Here is a 21080-nt window from a genome sequence, read left to right on the forward strand (position 1 = left end):
AGTTCTCCAAAAAACAAATTCATTACGGCTTAGATTTTATCAAGGTTCAAGGTTCAAATTTTTTAAGATTTTTTTCAACAAGCATTAAATTTGACATCGTATATTTTCTAAAATATTTGTCGAAAAATACCATGAAATGATTCTTGAACGGCACACGCAAACAGCATTCCACAATTCTGTATCCTGTTTTTGATTTTTATTGGTTTTACAATCTTTTGATTCAAAAAATTTTCAATAATTTTTATTTGATGTTTTTCTTTATATTTTTTAATTTTCTTTTTTGTGACAATTCAAAGCATGTAAAATTGAGAACGTACTTTCTACTGATTCTACCTTATTATTGTTTTATTATGAATAAAATTATATTGTGTGTTAATTTTTTTTTTTTTTTTGATATTTGTTGACATTTTAATATTTCTCGTTTTAAGTAAAAAGAAAAGTTGTAAATTTTCGTATTGAAAATGAAGAAAGTATTTCACATACTTTTTTTGTCTTTTTTCCGCTAGTGCAGAAAAAATGACAAAAAGACGTGTTTAATATATTTTAAGATAAGATATCTTTTGAAAAAATTAATTAACTAATATGTTCATTCACTAGTATGTGAAATCCCATTAATAACACACAACCAATAACGTACCAAAAATACATTTATTATTTAGTACCTTTTGAACAATTGTATTTATTTCTGTGCTTCTTTTAATACATTCTCACCAGTTAGGTCTTTGACAGGGGACTTAGGTCTTTGACAATCCGTTTCGTCTATATGCTACTGAAGGGTATAAAAAGATAGTTAATATGGTAGATGAGGAAAAAGTAGTTGTGCCAGACAGTTCTATAGATAAGTATACTACAGTTTTCACATGTGATGCTATTGATAATATAATATAATTGCACGATCAGGAAACAAAATGCATTAAAATAAATAATCAATATATGAAATTTCAATTCAATACGGATTCTATGTGATCGGTTATTGGTATAGAGAGTTATAAGTCGTTGAAAAGTCCCATTTTGAAACCTACGTCGATTAAGCTATTTGGTTATGGTAATGCTGAAATACAAGTTCTGTTTTCTATCGAAGTAAATGTTCAAATTCAAGATGAATGCAAATGTTTAGATCTTATTGTAACTGATTCTAATGAGTGCAGCAACATTTTCGTTTTGAACTGGTATAATGAGTTTAAAATAGTTCAAATATTTAAGGTTAATGAGAAACCGAATTTGAAAATCCGAGTATGTGCGGATTTTAAAATAACAATTAACCTGCAAATGGATGTAGAACAGTGCCCAATTCCACGAATTCCAGACCTGTTTCTCAAAATCAAGAATGGTAAATTATTTTCGAAGATAGATTTTTCAGATGCATATTTACAAATCGAAATGGAGGAGGATTCAAAGAAACTTTTTGTTGTTAACACTCCGTTAGGACTTTTTGAATATCAAAGACTACCATTTGGTTTAGCAAGTCCTCCAGCTATATTTCAACTTTTAATTGAGCAAACAATTAGTGGTATTCCAGGTTGTATAAACTATTTAGATGATATAATATGTACTGATGTATCTGAAGAAGAGTTTTTATTTCAAAGACTTAAAGATTGTGGCTTTCGTTGCAATTACACCAAGTCTTGTTTTTTCCAACCAAAAGTGGAATACTTGGGACACATAATAGAATGCTCTGGTATTGTTCCTTCAGAGTCTGGAACAGAAGCAATAAAGTATCTTCCAATACCTTAGAATAAAGCTGAACTTAAAAATTAATTATTATTGTTCTTTTATACAAAACTAGCATACCCTGGGTGCTTCGCTACCCTAATCAAAATTAAATACATACAAAATTTTGTTTACTATTATAGGAAATTACAATTGATTAAAATTTTTTATGTTTCAGTTTTTACGTTCAATATCACGTGAATAAATTCGCATTCAGTAAGAAGCTTGTATTTGTAGTTTCATTCGTTTAGCTTCCATGTTATAGAAAATTTTGAAAGTACTATTTGAAAAAAGTACTATAAAATACCTTTTATAGATTCTCATTTAATCAAAAATTTTGTGTTTCTGTGTTCAATATTATATACTATTCAAAATATATAATTTGATGAATGAAAAAGTACCAAATGTCCCTTTCCGTAGATTGTCATTCACTAAGGTCTCTACATTTTAAATTTTATATTTTTATGTTCAAAATCATCGGAAAAACGAAAAAAAAAATCCAAAAGGTACCATTTGAAGAATGGAAAAGTACCAAAGAGTTCCCACTTACAGGATATTATTCAGTCAAGACCATGTATGTTAAAATTTATGTTCCTAGGTTGAATACCATTTATGAGATAAAACGTACTAAAAAGTTCTCTCTTAAAGAATCTTATTCAATGAGGACAGAGTATGTTTAATAATCATGTGTTTTCAATTCATATTATATAACATACAGAGAGTATAATTTGAAGTAAGAAAAAGTACCAAAAGTGGAATAAATTGTACCTTCCCAGCAAAAATTTTCATTACCTAGTAATCCAGAAAGTAATATTGGAATCACGTGGAAACTAATTACTTTTGGGGTGAATAACTAATTATTTTTGTTCGACGAGGTTCAAATAATATGTACCTACCTTAAACAAATTAATAAATGGTTACTAATTTGATTACAAAAACTTTGCGAAATAACTAGTTACAAATAAACTTACAAATATGTTATGTGATAGCTAGTTATTTTGGGCCGACTTTGTATGTAGAAAACAAAAAATAAAAAAATTCTCGGCCGGGATTTGAACCCAGGCATTCAGTTGTTTTCTGTGTTTCTCACTCCAGCCGCTTACTCGATGCTCCATTAACATGTTGCTTTTTGTAATTTTGAGAACGGCATTTTACAAAAATATATAAATGAATGTCATTTTGAAAAAAAATAAACAGTATCCAGCAGGGCTCGAACCACGAACCCCCTGTTTGTTAAATAAACGACCTAGACAATTGAGCCATAACAAATCCAAATTGTTTTGTTCTTTACCAGTAATAACCTATTCAGCTAAATAAAATAATGTGGATGATAATGAACACTCATTACCAAGTAATGTATGAAATAACTACTGGCTATTACCAAAAATTTCAGATTTTTTGCTGGGTTAGTGGGAAGTGCTAATAAAAATAGTACAATTTTTTCCCTTTTCGCTTAGAAATATACTTTTTTCAGTATTAAGTTTGCAAAATGTTCCGTATTTAAATCTATATATGACAAATAAAACTCAAACGATTCAAATCTGCATTCATTTGTTCCAGAAAAATTGTGCTTTCAAAAAGTACCAAACAATATACTCGAATTTGGTCCTATATAGGCCTTAGTACTCGAATCCCAAAATAATATACCAATAGCTTATTTTGTGTGAGTAAATAAACTACTTTTTCAAATTTTATAAAAAATTGGCTCAATGAGTTTGAATAAAATTAAATTTCCCGTTTTCCTCCTTTTTGGTACTTTTTTCGCCAGTGAAATAGCAAAAATTTTGTTTCAATAAATATTATAGAGTGAGTCCGTAATTCAATAGGAATACTTCATAGATCGAAAAAGTTTTCTTAATGTGCTAAAAAAAAGTACAAAAATACAGTTTTCTCCCTTTTACACCCAAAAAGGCCTGAATTTTAAAAAAGTACGAAACAAATGTCTCCTAATTTTGAGAGATATATTCAAAATATTTGCAAAAATTTTATTTTGTTTTTTAGTTAAAAAGTTATAAAGGGCCAAAAAATGTACCAAAATCACCTTTGTCACACATTTTTACCCCTTAAAAGTACGAATTTCAAAAAAGTGCCAGACACCCATCTGCTCATTTTAAGAGTAGATACAGGTGCATTTAAAGTTTTAATTGTATCACTAATTTTGTGTAAAATAATAAAGAAAACCTGTTTTACCCGTTTTTTCCCTTTTTTACCCCTAAATGTACAAATTTCCAAAAATTCTTCCATAGTGGATCTACATAACCAAAAACACATCTACTGTCAAAATTTCGCGATTCTATGTTTAGCCGTTTGGGCTGTGCGATGATGAATCAGTCAGTCAGTAACGCTACTCTTTTATATATATAGATTACTCAACTATTTGCGGCTCACTTAACCTTTTACGTAAGAAAAACAAAAAATTTTTTTGGGGTAATGAAAACGCTTTTCAGGAATTGTAAAGACAGTTGATTGCAATAGCTCAACTTTTACTATAGTATTAGTTACAGATGCATCATCATATGGTATTGGAGCTGTAATTTCGCTCATTTATCCTGACGGTTCCGAACGACCCATAGCATATGCTTCGAAGACTTTAAATGATCATCAGAAAAACTACAGCCAGATCGCAAAATAGGGACTTTCTATTATTTTTAGTGTCCAAAGATGGGCAATAATACTTTCAAGGATTATGAAATATGGTATAAAAGTACTAAACAGCTTGAAAATGCGGATGCACTATCGAGACTCAGATAAAGTTGCAGAATATACCAAGAAAGATAAAATTTTATCTAAAGTTTAATACTATATATTGAATGGTTGCCCATCGCTTACACTTAATGCAAAATAAAGGTGTGTACAAATGATACATCAAGGTCATTGGGGTATAGACGATATTGCTGGTGGCCACGTATTGATGAAGACATAGCTAAAATTGCTTCATCTTGTCATGCATGCAATGTATGCATTTTAGATCCTCCGAAACAGTTTTCTTCTTTTCTAGAAGCTACATCACCCTGGCATCGAATACACTTAGATAACGCTGAACCTTTTAAAGACTATATGTGGTTAATTGTAGTGGACTCATATTCTCAGTTTCCATACGTAGCTAAGATTAAAAAGGTCACATCAGCTTCTACAATAAAATCGTTACAAAGCATATTTGCTATTGAAGGCCTACCTGAAACAATAATTACTGATAATGGTACTAAGCTCAATTCAAATCATTTTAACAAGTTTTGTAAAATCAATGGGATTCAATATTTAACAACAGCACCTTTCACCCGGCATCAAATGAATTGGCTGAATTATTTGTTCGTTCATTCAAAACTTGTTTAAAGAAAGAATTAACTAGTGGCAATGATTTAAATTCTTCTCTTTTAGCGTATCTCACTACATACTGATCAACCCCTAATAAAGATGGAACATCACCAGCGGAAATTATTCACGGAAGCCAACCTCTTACCCTACTCTCACTGTTAAAACCTTCTGTTAACACTGCAAATAAAATCACTAATGATATGCCCGATTTGAAGTACTTTAAAGTAAACGATCGCGTGTTAGTAAAAATTTTGGTTCGGGAGAGAAATGACTACATGGAACTATTTTAAAACGCATTGGTTCGGTAATGTATTTAATTCAAGTTGGTAGTAATACTAATTATGAGATATAAAAAGCAACTTAAAAGTTTTAAAAACGAATCTGTTGTCAACCAAACTGCACGACAATTAGTAGAAAACTGTTTTCCCCGAAATGTTGAAATATGATATTCTTTTCCCGAACTACGTTCCAGTGCCGTACCATCATGTAGAGCCTGGATTAAGTGAGAAACTATAAATGGGGACATTTTGAAACTTTTTCGTTCTTCAAAAGCTACTTTTTGAATTTTCTTTAATATTGAACCCGCATTAAGTGAGAACCTACAAAAGGGTTCTTTTTATACCCACCATCAAAAAAGATGGGGGTATATTGATTTTGTCATTCCGTTTGTAACACATCGAAATATTGGTCATAGTATATATATTCTGGGTCCTTATTAAATTCTAAGACGATCTAGCCATGTCCGTCTGTATGACTGTCTGTTGAAAGCACGATAGAGTCCGAACGGAACGTGATAGAGGATTGAAATTTTTCACAAATATTCTCTATAGGCAAAGTTTGTTTGGTATTGAAAATGGACAATATCGGTACACGTTTTCGGATAGCCCCATACAAGTGGACCCTCTTTAATGGGCATATCTGTTTCAAAATAACGAGTATAGCGATGAAATTCGACATAAATAAGTTTTATATGATCCAAAATAATTGGTCCATAATTGACCCTACAACCCATATTAGGTCCCCTTCAGAATATGACTTTAACGCTCATTACTGGCTTAAAAATACGAGTATAGTGATGAAATTCGACACACATAAGTTTCAATGAAGCCAAAATCTCTCTATCAAACTTTATGTTGATCGGTCCATTAATGACCCAACACCCCATATAAGGTGCTGTTCAGAATATGATTTTAACGCTCATTAAGCTGGAGGTCCACATCACGCGTTCTACGCTTCTTCACATTCTACGCGGCTGTCAAAAAAGTAGAATCAATGTTGTTGTGTGCTACTAATTACAAACACAAAAGCGTAGGATGCCTTGACGCGTAGAATGCTTAAAGTAGATCTACTTTTGCAAGCGTCATAAGCGGCGCACGAATATGTCAGCTGATTTTGACAATTTATATTCTATTTTTAATATGTATTTATCGATTTTAATAAACTAAAACGAGTTAAAATGTGAAAATATAAATAAAAAATTTAAAAAAACGCGAAGTTCTTTATAAATAATGCAAAAAATTGACGCTTAAGAAGCGTAGCATGTAACTTGATGATTAGGGTGCAAAGAAGGTATGAAAAGCACGAAATGCTTTGACGCGAAAACGCCTTGAGTGGACCTCCAGCTTTACTGGCTTAAAAATACGAGTATAGTGATAAAATTTAACACACATATGTTTCATATGATCCAAAATCTCCCTACCTAATTTTATGTTGATCGGTTCATAATTGACCCTACCCCCGATATAAGGTCGGTCCTCTTCAGAATATGACTTTAACACTCATTACTGGCTTAAAAATACGACTCACATAAGTTTCAATGCAGCCAAAATCTCTCTATCAAACTTTATGCGGATCAGTCCATAATTGACCCCATTCCCCATATATGGTACCCTTCAAAAAATTACTTAAACGATCATTACTGGCTTAAAAATACAGAATACAGAAAAGCGATGAAATTCGACACACATATTTTTTAAACGAGTTAAAACACTTGTTTGTTCTTCAAAATGTACTTTTTAAATTTTCTATAATATTGAACCTAGAAGCATAAAATTAAGCATGTAGAGACCGAAGAAAATGAAAATCTATAAAAGGGGACTTTTTGGTACTTTTTCGTCGTTCGCCGGGTATTTTTTGATTTTATTATAATATTGAACTTAGGGACATGCAATTAAGCATGTAGGCCCCGGAGTAAATGATAACCTATAAAAGGGAACTTATTGGTACTTTATCGTACTTCGACTGGTACTTTTTTGAGTTTTATATTAAACTGAACCTAGAATCAACCTGGAATAAATGAGAATCTATAAAAGGGGACTTTTTGGTACTATTACATTCTTCGACTGGTACTTTTTGAGTTTTGTACAAAAATTTAGTTTAGAAACATGAAATTAAGCATTTAGAGTCTGGAGTAAATAAGAATCTATAAAACGGTAATTTTTGGTACTTTATCGTACTACGACTGGACTTTTTGAGACCTGATAACCTATAAAAAGGGATTTTTTGGTACATTTTCGTTCTTCAAGAGGTACTTTTTGAATTTTCTATAATAATAAATCTACACAGAGGAAAAAATAACATTCGTTGTCAAGTATATACATACATACAACAACAACATGTAATGTAGACCTCGCAACTTTGCCAATATTGCAACAATTCGTTGTCGCAATCTTAACTTTATGCACATCCGTTGTCTAAAAGTTAACAAACGTGGTAAGCTCAAAATGCGTTGTAAATAGTGAGATCAGGGATGTATTTCTATGTAAACACATACAAAATAAGTGAAACAGTTGTTTCCATCTTACTTTGTTATTGTTTTATGCCAATCGTGTATACACAAAGAATATAAATACGACTTTTATTCTCTTTTTTATCATACGGATGGAATTTCATTTTACTTTTTCATTAGACATTTTTTATTTCATTACGATGAGGGTAATGAAGAACATTGGCTATAACTAGTTACTAATAAAATACATTATGAATAAAACAATTTTTTAATTTAGATTTATAAATTTAAATTTTTTATTTTAATTTTTTACAATATTTTAGAAAGAACCTTATTAGTTTTAAAGTAATGAATATAATAGGTAATCGAATTGTTTAAGGATTGTATGATAAAAATGAAAATAATTAATAAAAATGTACATTAGATTCTAATTAGCGGATATTGTGCAAACACAGCAACTAGGAAACCAAAATGTATCTGTATACAGATTTTGTCCATTGCCCTGCAATGCAATTAGGCGTTTCTGCACAAATTTCTGTTCACAACGTGAATTGTAACCATTGGGCAGTTGACAGAGATTGGTGCAAGTGTTCGACCTAGAAAAAGTGAAAATATGTTAAAAAACTAGAGATAAAGTGCTTATTCAGAATCATCTTACGCGCATAATTCGGCTTTAACCATCTGACGTGCTGTACTGGCTTCATTTACGACAAACATCCAGTTTCCTAAAAATAATTAAAATTTTTGTACTTAAGTTATTTTGCTATTTAGGATATTTTTATTCATAGTACCTTTACTATTTAGTGCTGCTTGAGGTGTTATAAATTGGGAAGTTGTTTGGCAAAGTGAAGTTCGTCCAGGACTTTGGCGTTTAATACGCGAATTTGTACCCTTCTCCACTCCCATAATATCCCAGAGATCCATATTTAAAGAGACATCACGTGTCGATGGTGACGATGATTTAGTTGAAGATTCTTCTTCACCATTCTCATCGGTGGTATCAATTATAAGCGGTGGTTTTTCACCTTTACTCAAAAGAGATTTTTTACTTAAATCACGTACAATTCGCTTTAGCCACAATGTTGGATTATTGGGTGTGGACTTTGTTGTACTGCTGGCAAATGATGAAACTTGGTTTTTGTTAAAGTTTAAACGCTGACCTGCTGACGATGTATATAAAAGATATCTGAAAAACACACACAAATATACAAATAAATCAATACGAAAATGACAACGAATAAGTTTCTATAACCGTGATTACTACGAAATAATAAAATAAAAAATTAAAACAATATAATTATTACTCACGTGGGACCTTCAGTTGTTGATGACTTTGAGAAGTGATATGGATCATCATTGTAATTTGTATTGCCATTGGTATTACCATTCCTACTTCCATACGGTGGTGTCTCATAGTTGTATCCATTAAAATCTTTACCATTATTACTGTGCTGAGGGAAAATATAAGCTGGATCATAAAATACGGGTGTGTCATGCCACGCAACTGTTGCAAAATCATCCCACGTTTCATCAACTAATAAATTTTTGGCCTCATAACCCCATTTGTGTACGAGATGTTTAATGAGATATCTGCAATACAAGAATAATTAAGTGTTAAGTTTATTTTTTATATTTTTAATTCGAATGTTGTTTTTGATATCTCTCTAATCGGTTATTCCATTCACATAATAACAATTTATCAGTATGGATTTCATGAGAAGTAATTAAATTTATAAGCAATTTGAGTTTAGTTAATGAGTGTCAATCATTATTACAAATTAAAATTTAGTTTAATCTTAAAGTTTATTATTGACATTGTCCAGAAAAGATAAGAAGCAATGTTAAATACATACATATATATGTATGTATGTATGTACTTGGTAATACCCAGCAAAAAAAGAACTTCCAAAAAAGCGAAAAAGAAGTAGAATTTACACCATGGAAGTACTGAAAAAGACCTGAAGAAGTGATGGTTTTAACGCAGGCTTGTCATAGGAGGGATGTCCTTTTTATTTGATTCCAAATTCACTACTTCTGAAGTCAATCTCAAGAAGTAATTTTTATGCTCTTTTTTGAGGTTATTCGGAAATGAAATAGTGTTATTAAAGAATACAACTAATTTGACTTAAATAATATTAACATTAATAAGGGTAATAGATACATTTAAAACAGAAGCCTTCGCTTTATTTTTGCTGTGTAGTTTTTATATCCTACACTAATATTAGTGGAGAGTAATATTCCTTTGTAACATCGAAATATATATATATGTATAAGCACCACACTCAACAACATTTTCTTATTGGTCTTAATGATATCCGTCTAAAAAAATGTCTTCACCTTCGTGAGAAGAGTATATATAAGTTTGTCATTCCGTTTGTAATTTCTAAAATATAATTTTCTGACCCTATAAAGTATATATATATATACTTCGTCACTGAGACAATAGAAGATCATGTACTAAATCTACTCAGAAAATAATTCTAAGCCGATTGGTATACTTTAAGGTGGGTATAGGACCAATACTATTATACGTTACAAACATCAGCACAAATCCAATATAACCTCCCCACTAAAGTGATGTAGGGTAGAACAAGTAAGAAATTATAGTCGGGCGAGGCCGACCATATAATACTCTCCACCTGTTACAAAAATAAAATGTGATTCAGTTTTCATAATAAAGCATTTAAGTTGAACTGTACCTTGCCTCAGATATACTTAAGCCATTTATTGTTGAATTAAATTGTTGACATTTAAGTCAAATTTTGAAGTGGGCTTTGTATAGGGGCTATGGTCAAATGAGACCCTATCATTATAAAATTCATGAGAGTCATCAAGGCTAGTATAGAACTTGATTTTGCAGCTTTTTGTCGAGGTACGAGTATATTAAACATAATTATGAAATTAAAAGCCCTAATCATTGGGTTCAGATGTATGGGGGCTAGGTGAAATAATGAACCGATGTTAAACATTTTCAATAGGCTTTGTGTCCGGAACCATAAAATATCATGTGCCAATAGAAGATCATGTACCAAATTTCATTGAATTATCTTCAAAATTGCGACCTGTAGTTTGATTACAAGGTTTACATGGACGGACGGACAGATGGACGAACATAGCTAAATCGACTCAGAAAATGATTCTAAGTCGTTTGGCATAGGACCAATATTATTGTGCGTTACAAACATCAGCACAAACCCAATATACCCTCCCCACTAGTTCAAGTTTATTTCCATAAATTCTTTCCATACATGTTTGCTTAAAACTAAATTAATTTACATATGTTTTCCTACATACTAGGTATTCAAGTGGGACTTATCATATATATAAACTAAAAGATTTGCAGTCTAACCACAGAATCCATCCTTCTAAAATTTCCATATCAAATAGGATATTCAGTAAAGTATTCTCCGAAAACGCTCCCCACTATAGTGATGTAGGGTATAAATACCAGTTGTAAAACGAAAAAGTACCAGAAAGTCCCCTTTTATAGATTTTTATTCAATCAGGGTGCTGCGTGTGTGCATAAAACTAAAAAGTACCTGACATAGAACGGAATAGTACCAAAAATCCTTTCCTACAGATTTGCATTAACTAAAGGCTCTTAATGTTCAATTTTATGTCTCTTTGTTCAATATTATAAAAAATTCAAAAGATACTCTTTGAAGAAAGAAACAGTAGCATGCACGAAAAATAAAAATTTTTTGATGAAATTTTCAGAGTTTTTCTCGGATTTTTGCTTATATATCAGTTATTTATGAACCGATTTTGCTGATTTTAAATAACCTTCTTTCCGAACGTATGTCTGATATCAGGAGGGGTCTTCCTAAAACCAGTTTCAACATAATGGACTCCACTATACATAAGGATCGAAAATATATATACTTGAAAATGGTTATGATCGGTTCATTATTGATGATTGGGCCTCATTTGACCTTCGCCCCTTTTCAAAGCCCCCTTCGAAATATGACTTAAATGTACACAATTTTATGCAACAAAAAATCGCTAAAGTATATTTGAAATATTTGAATTTATCAACTTAAATGCTTTTTTATGAACATTAAATCGCATTTTATTTTTATAACTGGTGTAGGGTTTTATATGGTCGACCTTGCCCGACTATAACTTTTTACTTGTTTTTTTTATTTTTAGTCACAGTATACAGTAAAAATTATAATCTTTTAAAAATTTAGAGAAAATACATAATTTAATTAAAACAATTAAAAAAAATATATTTTTACAATATGTTAAAAAAATATATTAAAAAACGCTTAAGTATCCCCAATTGATAACTTTTTTTAAATTTTGAAGAATGAAGAATGCTATTTTTCATAACATGGAAAGATCGATTTACTCATATTAATGAGCTTTTATAGCTTCGATAATTGTTGGTCTTTTTTTGACCTAAAAATACCTATAATAATAAAAAACGATTAAATTTTTCATGGTCAAATAATTGAAAATATTAATTGGAATTAACCATAACATCGAAAAATCCGTATTCTTTATTTAATTCAGTCATAGACAATCAATATTAATATATGTAGTAATACTTATTGTTTATAAAGAATTAGGAAACTGATTAAAATCTGTATTAAGTAGTAAATGTAGATATTTAACGTCTTTTGGTAATACAAGAGGAATACCCATTTTTATGCAAAGATTGCTCACGAAAAAGTTTTTGTAATAAATTTTATTTTGTATATGCTATTTATAAGCTATGAACTTTGTATTATTGATCGATCGTCATGAAATATGGTAAAAATATTATGGTTCTTATAAAACTTCTCGAATTTCGCCTCTGTATTTTTTAGTTATGTGCGTTAAATTAATTTTCTGAAGGAGGCTTATTGGAGTTAGGGTTTAATTTGGCTGGATGTTCAAAATGTTGTGCCATTTGCTAATTGTATAGCTTAATAATAATAGAGCCTGCCTTCAATAGACGGATATAGCGCGATCGTCTTGCAATCTCATATGTACCAAGAATATACATAATTTTGTGGGTCTACCACCAATCTGGGAATTTCCAATGAAAAGTATACTTTTGTATACTCATGTCACACATCATTAAGTAGTGCCTATTTCTTTGTTTTATGGTTAGTATAATGAATGTATGTATGTATATATTTTGTATTTGTATTAATGTAGGGTTATTAGGTTATTAAAATTTGTTTCGTGAACAATCTTTAAATGGTTATTTTCTTTCTCACACACAAATCGTAATTTACATACATATGTACATGCAACAAGACAATACCGATAGTCAATTAATAAAACTGAAATAAAAGGGTCATTCAAGTCACGTGCCACGAACATTTTTAAAAGAAAGTGAACACCGGTAGTTAAATAATTTTTATTTCTTTTATACATTGGAAAAAAATTTAAATTCTTGGTTTAGATCAACTTTATGATACGGTATGGGTTGGATTAAGAATTATAATTATTTATTCATAATTATAAGAAATGTCTAATAGAAATACGAATATATGTACACGAATATGTGTACAAAACTTAGCTATTTATATTGTATATGTATATATGTATGTATGCATTCCAAGAATAAGATAATTTTATTATCATATTTCCTATATATCATAGGATGTATATATGTATATTATTGTAATCATAGTATAATTATCGTTAATAGTCCAAAGTTATCTGTCTTATGTCCAATTTAGAATTTACATAATGCTTTATCGAATTAAAAATTATTATTTGGTTTTCATACGACTAATGTATTTCTTGCCCTTTTCAACAGTCAGTAAAAATTAAAAAAATAAAACTTTTTTTTTAATTAATAAAGATTTTGTGGAAAAAAGGACATAAATACAGAAATGAAAAAAATAAAGCACAAAACGTCAAAATATACACTAAAAGAGTAAAAAAAGAAAATATGCCTTAAATATGCTACTGAAGTCAAATAATGCAAAATTATACTCAGTTTTGGACCGATCCTCCTAAAATTTTACAAAAACTTTGGTTTCAATAAAACATGTTATAGTATTTTTAAATCAGTTATGGCCGTTAATGTCATTCTATAAGAAAGGCTACTTTTAGGGGATAAGGTCAATTATGTACCGATCCCTAAAAAATTTGACATTTAAAATTATGTTCCTATAAAACTTGTTTATGCCAAATTTCGCTGCTTTACTATCATTTTGAAGAAGTTGTTTATGTCGGATTTCGTTGCTGTTCTTTAATGTTGAAGCAAGTTATGGTAATGAGCGTTAAAGCCATTTTATGATGGCCATCTTATATGGGTGTAGAATCAATTATGGACCGATCCTCTTAATATCTGAAGAGATATTAGTATCTATAAAACATGTTTATATCAATAAACTAGAATATTGAATCAAATTATGAATTTTAAAGTAAATTTCTGAGAGGAATCTTTTATGAGGAGTGGGGTCAATTATTGACCGATCCATAAAATTTGGCAGAGATTTTAGTTTCCCGAAAACTTGTTTACGTCGCTTGACTATAATTTTGCAGCGTCATTTTCTGAAGGGTCAATTTTGGACCGATCATCATAAAATTTGGTAGAGAGATTTATATTCCTCTAAAACTTAATTATGTTGAATTTCGTTGATTTACAGGAATTTTGAAGCAAGTTGTGAACTTTAAAGTAATTTTCTGAGAGGAGCCCTATATGGGGGGTAGGGTCAATTAGGGGCCGATCTCCATAAAATTTGGCAGAGAGATTTTAGTTTCACTAAAACTTGTTTATGTCTTTCGTTGCTTTGATATCATTTTGAAGCAAGTAATGCGCGTTATAGTCGTTTTCTTAGAGGGACCTTATATGGGGGGTAGGGTCAATTATGGACCGATCCTAATGAAATTTGGTAGAGAGATTTTAGTTTATATTAGACTTATTTATGTGAAATTTCATTGACATACGAAGGTTTTTAAACCAGCTATCACTGTTTACACTGTTTTTCGTGGGGCCACTTGTATAGGGGCTATGCGAAAACATGAACCGATATGGCTCATTTTCAATACCAAACAAACTGCATGAATAAAAAATATTTGTGCAAAATTTCAGCTCCTTACCTCTTCTCGTTCGGACTCTATCGTGCTTTCAACAGACAGACAGACGGACGGACATGGCTAGAATATATATACTTTTGTTGGTCTACGACCAATATTTCAATGTGATACAAACGGAATCACAAAATCAATATACCCATCTTTTTTGATGGTGGGTATAAAAATATACACTTACTGAATTCGCAGATATCGCCATATTTTGGAAAACATGGTTCCGAATGGGATGATTCCTTTTGCAAATACAGTATTCTCTGAATGGAACAGAATGGAAACATTTTTTTCCAATTATGTACTCCTATTTTTACAAAATCTATAGCACCTTTTTCATTGTCATTTTATGGCTAGTGATAACCAGGAATGGTAGGTTCAATAATGCAAGATATGCATATTATATCAGTAAAATGAAACACCCACACAACTAACACGATTGAGTGTATTGTCTGAAAAACAAGTTTTAACACAAACAATTTTGTTATGCAATTGACAGGTAAGTATTAAAACCAAAACAAAGAAATAATCAAAAATTATTTATGCTCATGTGTACATGTTGTTATCGTTTTATTGGCGCCAAATGTAAGACATTCAAAATGTTTGTTTAACCATATTAGTTGTTTTGTCGTTCTGTAAAAAGGTCTTAAAGTAAATTGCATAAATTTTAATTAACGCGGTAATGTGTATTATTATTATCTACTTATCTACTGTGGCCCCAACGGCAAATTTAGCGCGAAAAAAAGTCAAAAGTATTTTTAAAATGAATATAGCGTAATACAAACTGTTATGAAAATAGAATTTTGTATAATACAATCCCTCGCCAAAATGGGTGAATACGACTGAGTGAGCGTAACTCTTTTTAGATAAAATTAACTGACATAAAACCTGCAAAATCGTTTTGTAATCCTAGATTTCACTATGCCATTTATATATTAAAAAAATGTATATAAGGTAAAACTAGTGACTAGAGAGCTTCTAGTTTTTCACGTCGGTTCAGATTTCCTTTTAAATGAACTTTAAACGTTCAAGTGCGATTTTCCATAAAAATATGTAATTAAAATAAATATTAAATGGAATGGATAACTTTTCTTTTAACATCCTTGATATTTTTTTAGTACATAATGTGTTTATTTTACGATAAAGTTTTATGCCACTATTTGTCATAATTTTTCCATTAAAATACTTTATTTGAATTGTTCAAATATCTCTTGTATTTGCCGTGATATATATCTTCCAAAAAATATCTAAATACCATTCCAAGAAACGACTTTTTTAATCGGTACCATTGTGCAGAGATAATACAACAAATAATATTTATTTATAAATAATTTGGATAAAATTTTAAAACAAGTAAGACCATGCCCTACCATATTTTACCCTACATCATACAGATTATGTTCTGTAAGGGTTCGTTCCTCACAATTAGTTTTTGGGAGCAAATAATATTTTTATCGGATCAAGGGTGGTGTTTCAATCAGCTAATATTTTTTAAGTTCGCCTGGTACGAAATCTGTTCCGAAACACTTTATATAACGAAACCCATATGAAGTATTTACAACGGCCGGCGGCAGTTGCCTTCTAGAACATAATGACAAAATTTTGAAATCTATTAAATGTTTTATATTTACATTTGATGAAAGATCTCATCTTAATGTGATTGCAATATCGGGGAAAGGAGGTACTCCCAGTATCTCTAGTCTGCCGGTACTATAAACTGGTTATGATCAAATGTCGATCATAACCTTAACCGAGGAGGCCTTTGTTTTGAAAGATTTTAAGTAGGTTCGAGCAAGAGATCCACGCAATCTGGTACCATGGGAACCGCTACCCCGCGGGCAAAGTTTCGGACTTTTTCTTCTCCCGGTTATTGGAGAGGTTCCTTCGGGTTGCACGTGCTGGCTGTGGTTTAAACCCAAATTCGTGGAAAGAGAATGTAGGTTAAAAGACTGATGCACGATGAAATCTATAATTCTGGATATGTTCGGTGCTGTTGCTGAAGTCAACAGATACCCCACGGAGGAGTGACTGTGGGACTAAGCGTTGGATATGAGTTGGTGTTAAGTGTATATGAATGTAGTATTATACGGATCCGCTAATGTACCTAGATTAATGTTGTTCTCTATGGGTGTGTCGAAGAAATGAGAAGTGTGCTGGGCTGAATGGTGATGGATGAAAGTATCTTATACTAGTAATACCAATTAATTTTCGATCTTTGTCAATGTGTTCACTTTGAGTAAGAACCAAGTCCTCGGCTTATTTAATGGATTTGTGTTTCGGTCTACTAAATACGTCTCTAGGTGCTGTTGCCGACTTAACAGAGGCCATTCCATCTGCATGGTTGTAGATGGAAGTGATGTCTTTGCACCTCGAATGTTAAGTAACGGGACAGCAATTGGCAGAGATTAGATAGCTCGAGTACTTAAGCAAAGTGCTTGTATATGGACCGGCAGAACTATATTCAAAAATTGGCACCTGCGTGTAAGATACACAAAGGGACGGTGGTGAATCGTCAAAGAAGCTCACCCTGTGGATGAAAAAGATCACCGTGAAATAAGGCTGGCAGGTGTTCACGTAAAACACTTCGACATTTTGTATACAAAACGTACATGAGCAAAGTGCTTGTACATGGACCGGCAGAATCATGTACGAAAATTGTCACCTGCTTGTAAGAAACACAAAGGGGCGGTGATGAGTCGTCTAGTCAGCTCACCCAGTGGTTGAGAAAGTACCTCCGTGAAATAAGGCCAATACCTGACGTATTGACCTAAAGAACTTCGGCATCTAATGTATATTACGTCATTAACAAGTAAGAAAGTATAGTCGGGCGTGACCGACCATATGATACCCTACACCAGGTAAGAATATTAAATGTGATTTATTTTTCATAATAAAGAATTTATCTTCAATATTACCTTATTCCGATACATTTGAGCAATTTATGGATGAAAAACTAATTTTCTGGGGGGCTAGGGGCAAATATGGACCAAGCCCGATAAAGTTTGTGAATGTATTTATATTTATATAATATTTATTTGTGCTGAATTTCATCGCGATATTTGTGTTTAGAAGTTAATTTTGGATATTCAGGTAATTTTCTGAAGGGGGCTTTGTATGGGATCTAGGGTCAAATGAGGCCCGATCTTTATGAAATTAGGCAATGCCATCAAGACTTGTATATTTTAGTTGTGCCGTTTTTTATCGATATACAGGTATATTTAACATAAATATGAGCTCAGAAGCCCTTTTCAGGGGTTCTGTTTTATGGGGGCTAGGTGAAATAATGGACCGATTTTAACCATTTTCAATAGTCTTCGTCCTTGGACGAAAAAAAGCGTGTGTGACAAATTTCATTCAATTATTTTGAAAATTCCGACCTGTACCTTGCGCAAAAGGTTTACATAGACAGCCAGCCAGACGGACGGACATAGCTTCATCGAATCAGAAACCATTCTAAGGCTGGTGTCAGAGTGGGCGCTACAAGCGATGCGAAGCTTTGCGCTACAAACTTTTGCTTGTGTTTTCTCGCATCAAGCTTCGCTTTCACTCTGCCATGACACATAGGAAAACACAAGGAAAGGTTTGTAACGCAAAGCTTCGCATTGCTTGTAGCGCCCACTCTGACATCAGCCTATGCCGATTGGTATACTTTAAGGTGGGTATATTTTTGTATGTTACAAACATCAGCACAAACCCAATATACCCTCCCCACTAAAGTGGTGTAGGATATAATAATTCAGTTCCGGAAAACTTTATATAACAAAATCCGCCCGGCCGGCGGCTGCTGACTTCTACGTACTTTCACAAAAAATTATGTTTTCATTTAAAACAAATATTATTCCATGCAGAATACATTTTCTTCACAAATTTGAAGTTTTTTGTTTAGTTTTTATAAAATATAAAAATTTCAAACAAATTTTTTTTAATGAATTCGCCGTAATTATTGTTATTGAAATGAAATTTTATACCTCCCTATTATAGTAGTGTAAAATATGTGGATTTTTGTTAAATAATTTCTGAAAAGGAAAAACGGAAAGTTTGCATTTTGTTTTTATACTCAAAAGATGTGTTCGCACCCACTACTTTAACACATCTTTGGCTTTTATCTCTACTTAATATTTTAAAGAGACATAAATGATATGTCAAATTGACTATTACCTTTATATGGAAGGTGTAAATATTTGTTTAAATTATGACGTATTTTTTGTGATAAAAGAGAAGATCTCAAACTAAAGCCCTTTATATGGCAGACAATGTTAACCACTAACAAAAATTCCGCACATTCAACAGTATTATAAAACTAACACAATATAAATCATAAAAAAATTCGTTTTCTATGTATAAGAAAAACAAATAAAAGAAGATGAAAAAAAGCTAAAAATAGTCAAAGCGATACAGGCGGAATGAATCATTTGCAATTTTCAGCTGTACAAACGCCATCGAAATATTTGGTAACCATTAATTAGTCTCTTCGAACGAAAACCACCGCCTGCTAAAATAAATCTGTTCGAGTACATTTTTGTTTGAAGCTGCGTGTAAATTGAAAAACTGGTTGTATAAATTAGAGTCTCTTCATCATGATTAGAAAATACTATTTTTGGGAGAAAAAAATTAAATAAAATAATAAATTATATTTTACCAAAAATTTAGAAGTAGAAAAAACCCAGAAATAAATGTTGAAAACAAATTTGTTTTTTTTTCGAAACATCTTCAGGCTGTCAATTCAAGTTTAGTGGGTCAAGGAATTTCTGGCAGCGTCTATCCAAATGAAGAACGACAACTTAATACAGATTCCAAACACGCGGTATGTATGCAAATTTATTAGCATCTAACGTGTTTTCTACATTTTAGTTTTGATTTCTTGCCTTAAACAGATATAATTTGTTTGTTGTTGTCAATAACTTGTTTTGTTTAAAACATTTATCATATTGTATTAATGTCTTCTTAAAAATTGTTTTCATAGACATGGAACTGTTATTAGCGTTAATGGATGAGAGAGACATTTTATTAGACTTTATTTTACACTTGTTTTTTTTAAGCAAGCTGTGTGCCTCTCTATGTGGGAGATCGTTTTTGACATAACATTGTCAAATTTATTGTTTTCTGGTGATGACTGGTTATTTCCAACTAAAATGTTTAAGGCATTTTAATGTTGGATACACCTTCATACAGATTAATTTCCAAAGATATTTTAAATATTTATATGAATGTCTTTTGTAAAAATATCAATTTCACATTCTATAAAATTATGTAGATTTTTTATCTTTTCTTTTATTTGATTAAAACCAAAATGATCTAAATCCTTTTAAAAAGTTGTTATATGTACTTACGCTGGATAGTTGTCTATGTGCTCACAATAGGTTTTACCTGGTCGAGCACATGAAGGAGTCTGACCAGGTGGTGCCGGTAAAAAACGACATGGCGGTGCTCCATAAAGTCCACAGGATGGTGGCGATGATGTCACTGAGTTAATAAGTACTGTTGTATAAGCTAATATCTAGAACAAAAAGAAAGGAAAATAAAATTACTAAAGAAGGAATTTAGTTTACAATAATTCAGTTAAACTTTGAAAGCATATACTATGTATATTAGGGTGGCTCCAAAATGGAAATTGCTGATGTTTCCACCAAAAATTAAAATTTAGTTCATTCTAAGATGCCACTTCTCAAATTTTTTTGTCCTCACATCTATATTTGTTGAGCTGGGTCAAAAGAATCATATGGGAGGTCTTCGAAAGACTATTTTAATGTCATAACAAACAATTATGATGATTATATATGTATGTACATTGTATACATATCAAACCCGAGGAAATTACCTAGGCCCTTATCGGGCTTGTTGTGCGCTCCTTTACCATAATATTGCCACGCTAGTTTTTTCTCTTAGCCTTTAATAAAACAAGTAAAAATTTATAGTCGGGCATAACCTCCCTATTATGGTGGTGTAGGGTATAGTAAGGGTTTTTGCATGCATCACTTGAATAAGGAATTATTATATTTAAAAAATTGGCGGAATCTGGTAATTCTCATCAATAAATGTTTTAATGTAGTAGATTGTCGTATTTTAAAGTTAAAAAATGGGACACGAGAAAGCTCTTAAAACTTCCGAAAAAGGAGAAAGAATAATTTTAAAATCCAGTGGACTAAATAGCTGGAATAACTAAAAAGTGAACAGTCAATTGTATACAGTTACTTTAACAAGATTTAAAGCTATAGTAAAAATATAAAAGGATGGAGAATTTTATCAAACCTGAGATCATTAAAATATTAATCTTGCTCTGGCTCTGATGGTATAC

At 31.4% G+C, this 21080-nt stretch overlaps 1 protein-coding gene across 2 annotated transcripts in view; it reads right to left on the reverse strand.

Moving 5' to 3' along the window:
- Positions 1 to 7938: 7938 nt before the first annotated feature.
- LOC119609369 (protein spaetzle 5) overlaps positions 7939 to 21080 on the reverse strand; it is a 45858-nt gene continuing 32716 nt past the window's right edge. The window contains exons 4-8 of one of the 2 annotated variants that reach the window (XM_037964235.1): positions 20116 to 20282; positions 9062 to 9343; positions 8545 to 8939; positions 8412 to 8478; positions 7939 to 8349 (exon numbers count right to left, since the gene is read on the reverse strand). In XM_037964235.1, the coding sequence (XP_037820163.1) occupies positions 8181 to 8349; positions 8412 to 8478; positions 8545 to 8939; positions 9062 to 9343; positions 20116 to 20282 (1080 nt within the window). In that variant the 3' untranslated portion in view covers positions 7939 to 8180. The remainder of the gene's footprint in view (positions 8350 to 8411; positions 8479 to 8544; positions 8940 to 9061; positions 9344 to 20115; positions 20283 to 21080) is intronic. The other variant, XM_037964154.1, reaches the window with a different exon arrangement.

The sequence above is a fragment of the Lucilia sericata genome, unplaced genomic scaffold (genome assembly GCF_015586225.1).
Source record: "Lucilia sericata isolate MDLA Ls3-8-SP2 unplaced genomic scaffold, ASM1558622v1 Contig000000F_arrow, whole genome shotgun sequence".
NCBI classification, from domain to species: Eukaryota; Metazoa; Arthropoda; class Insecta; order Diptera; family Calliphoridae; genus Lucilia; species Lucilia sericata.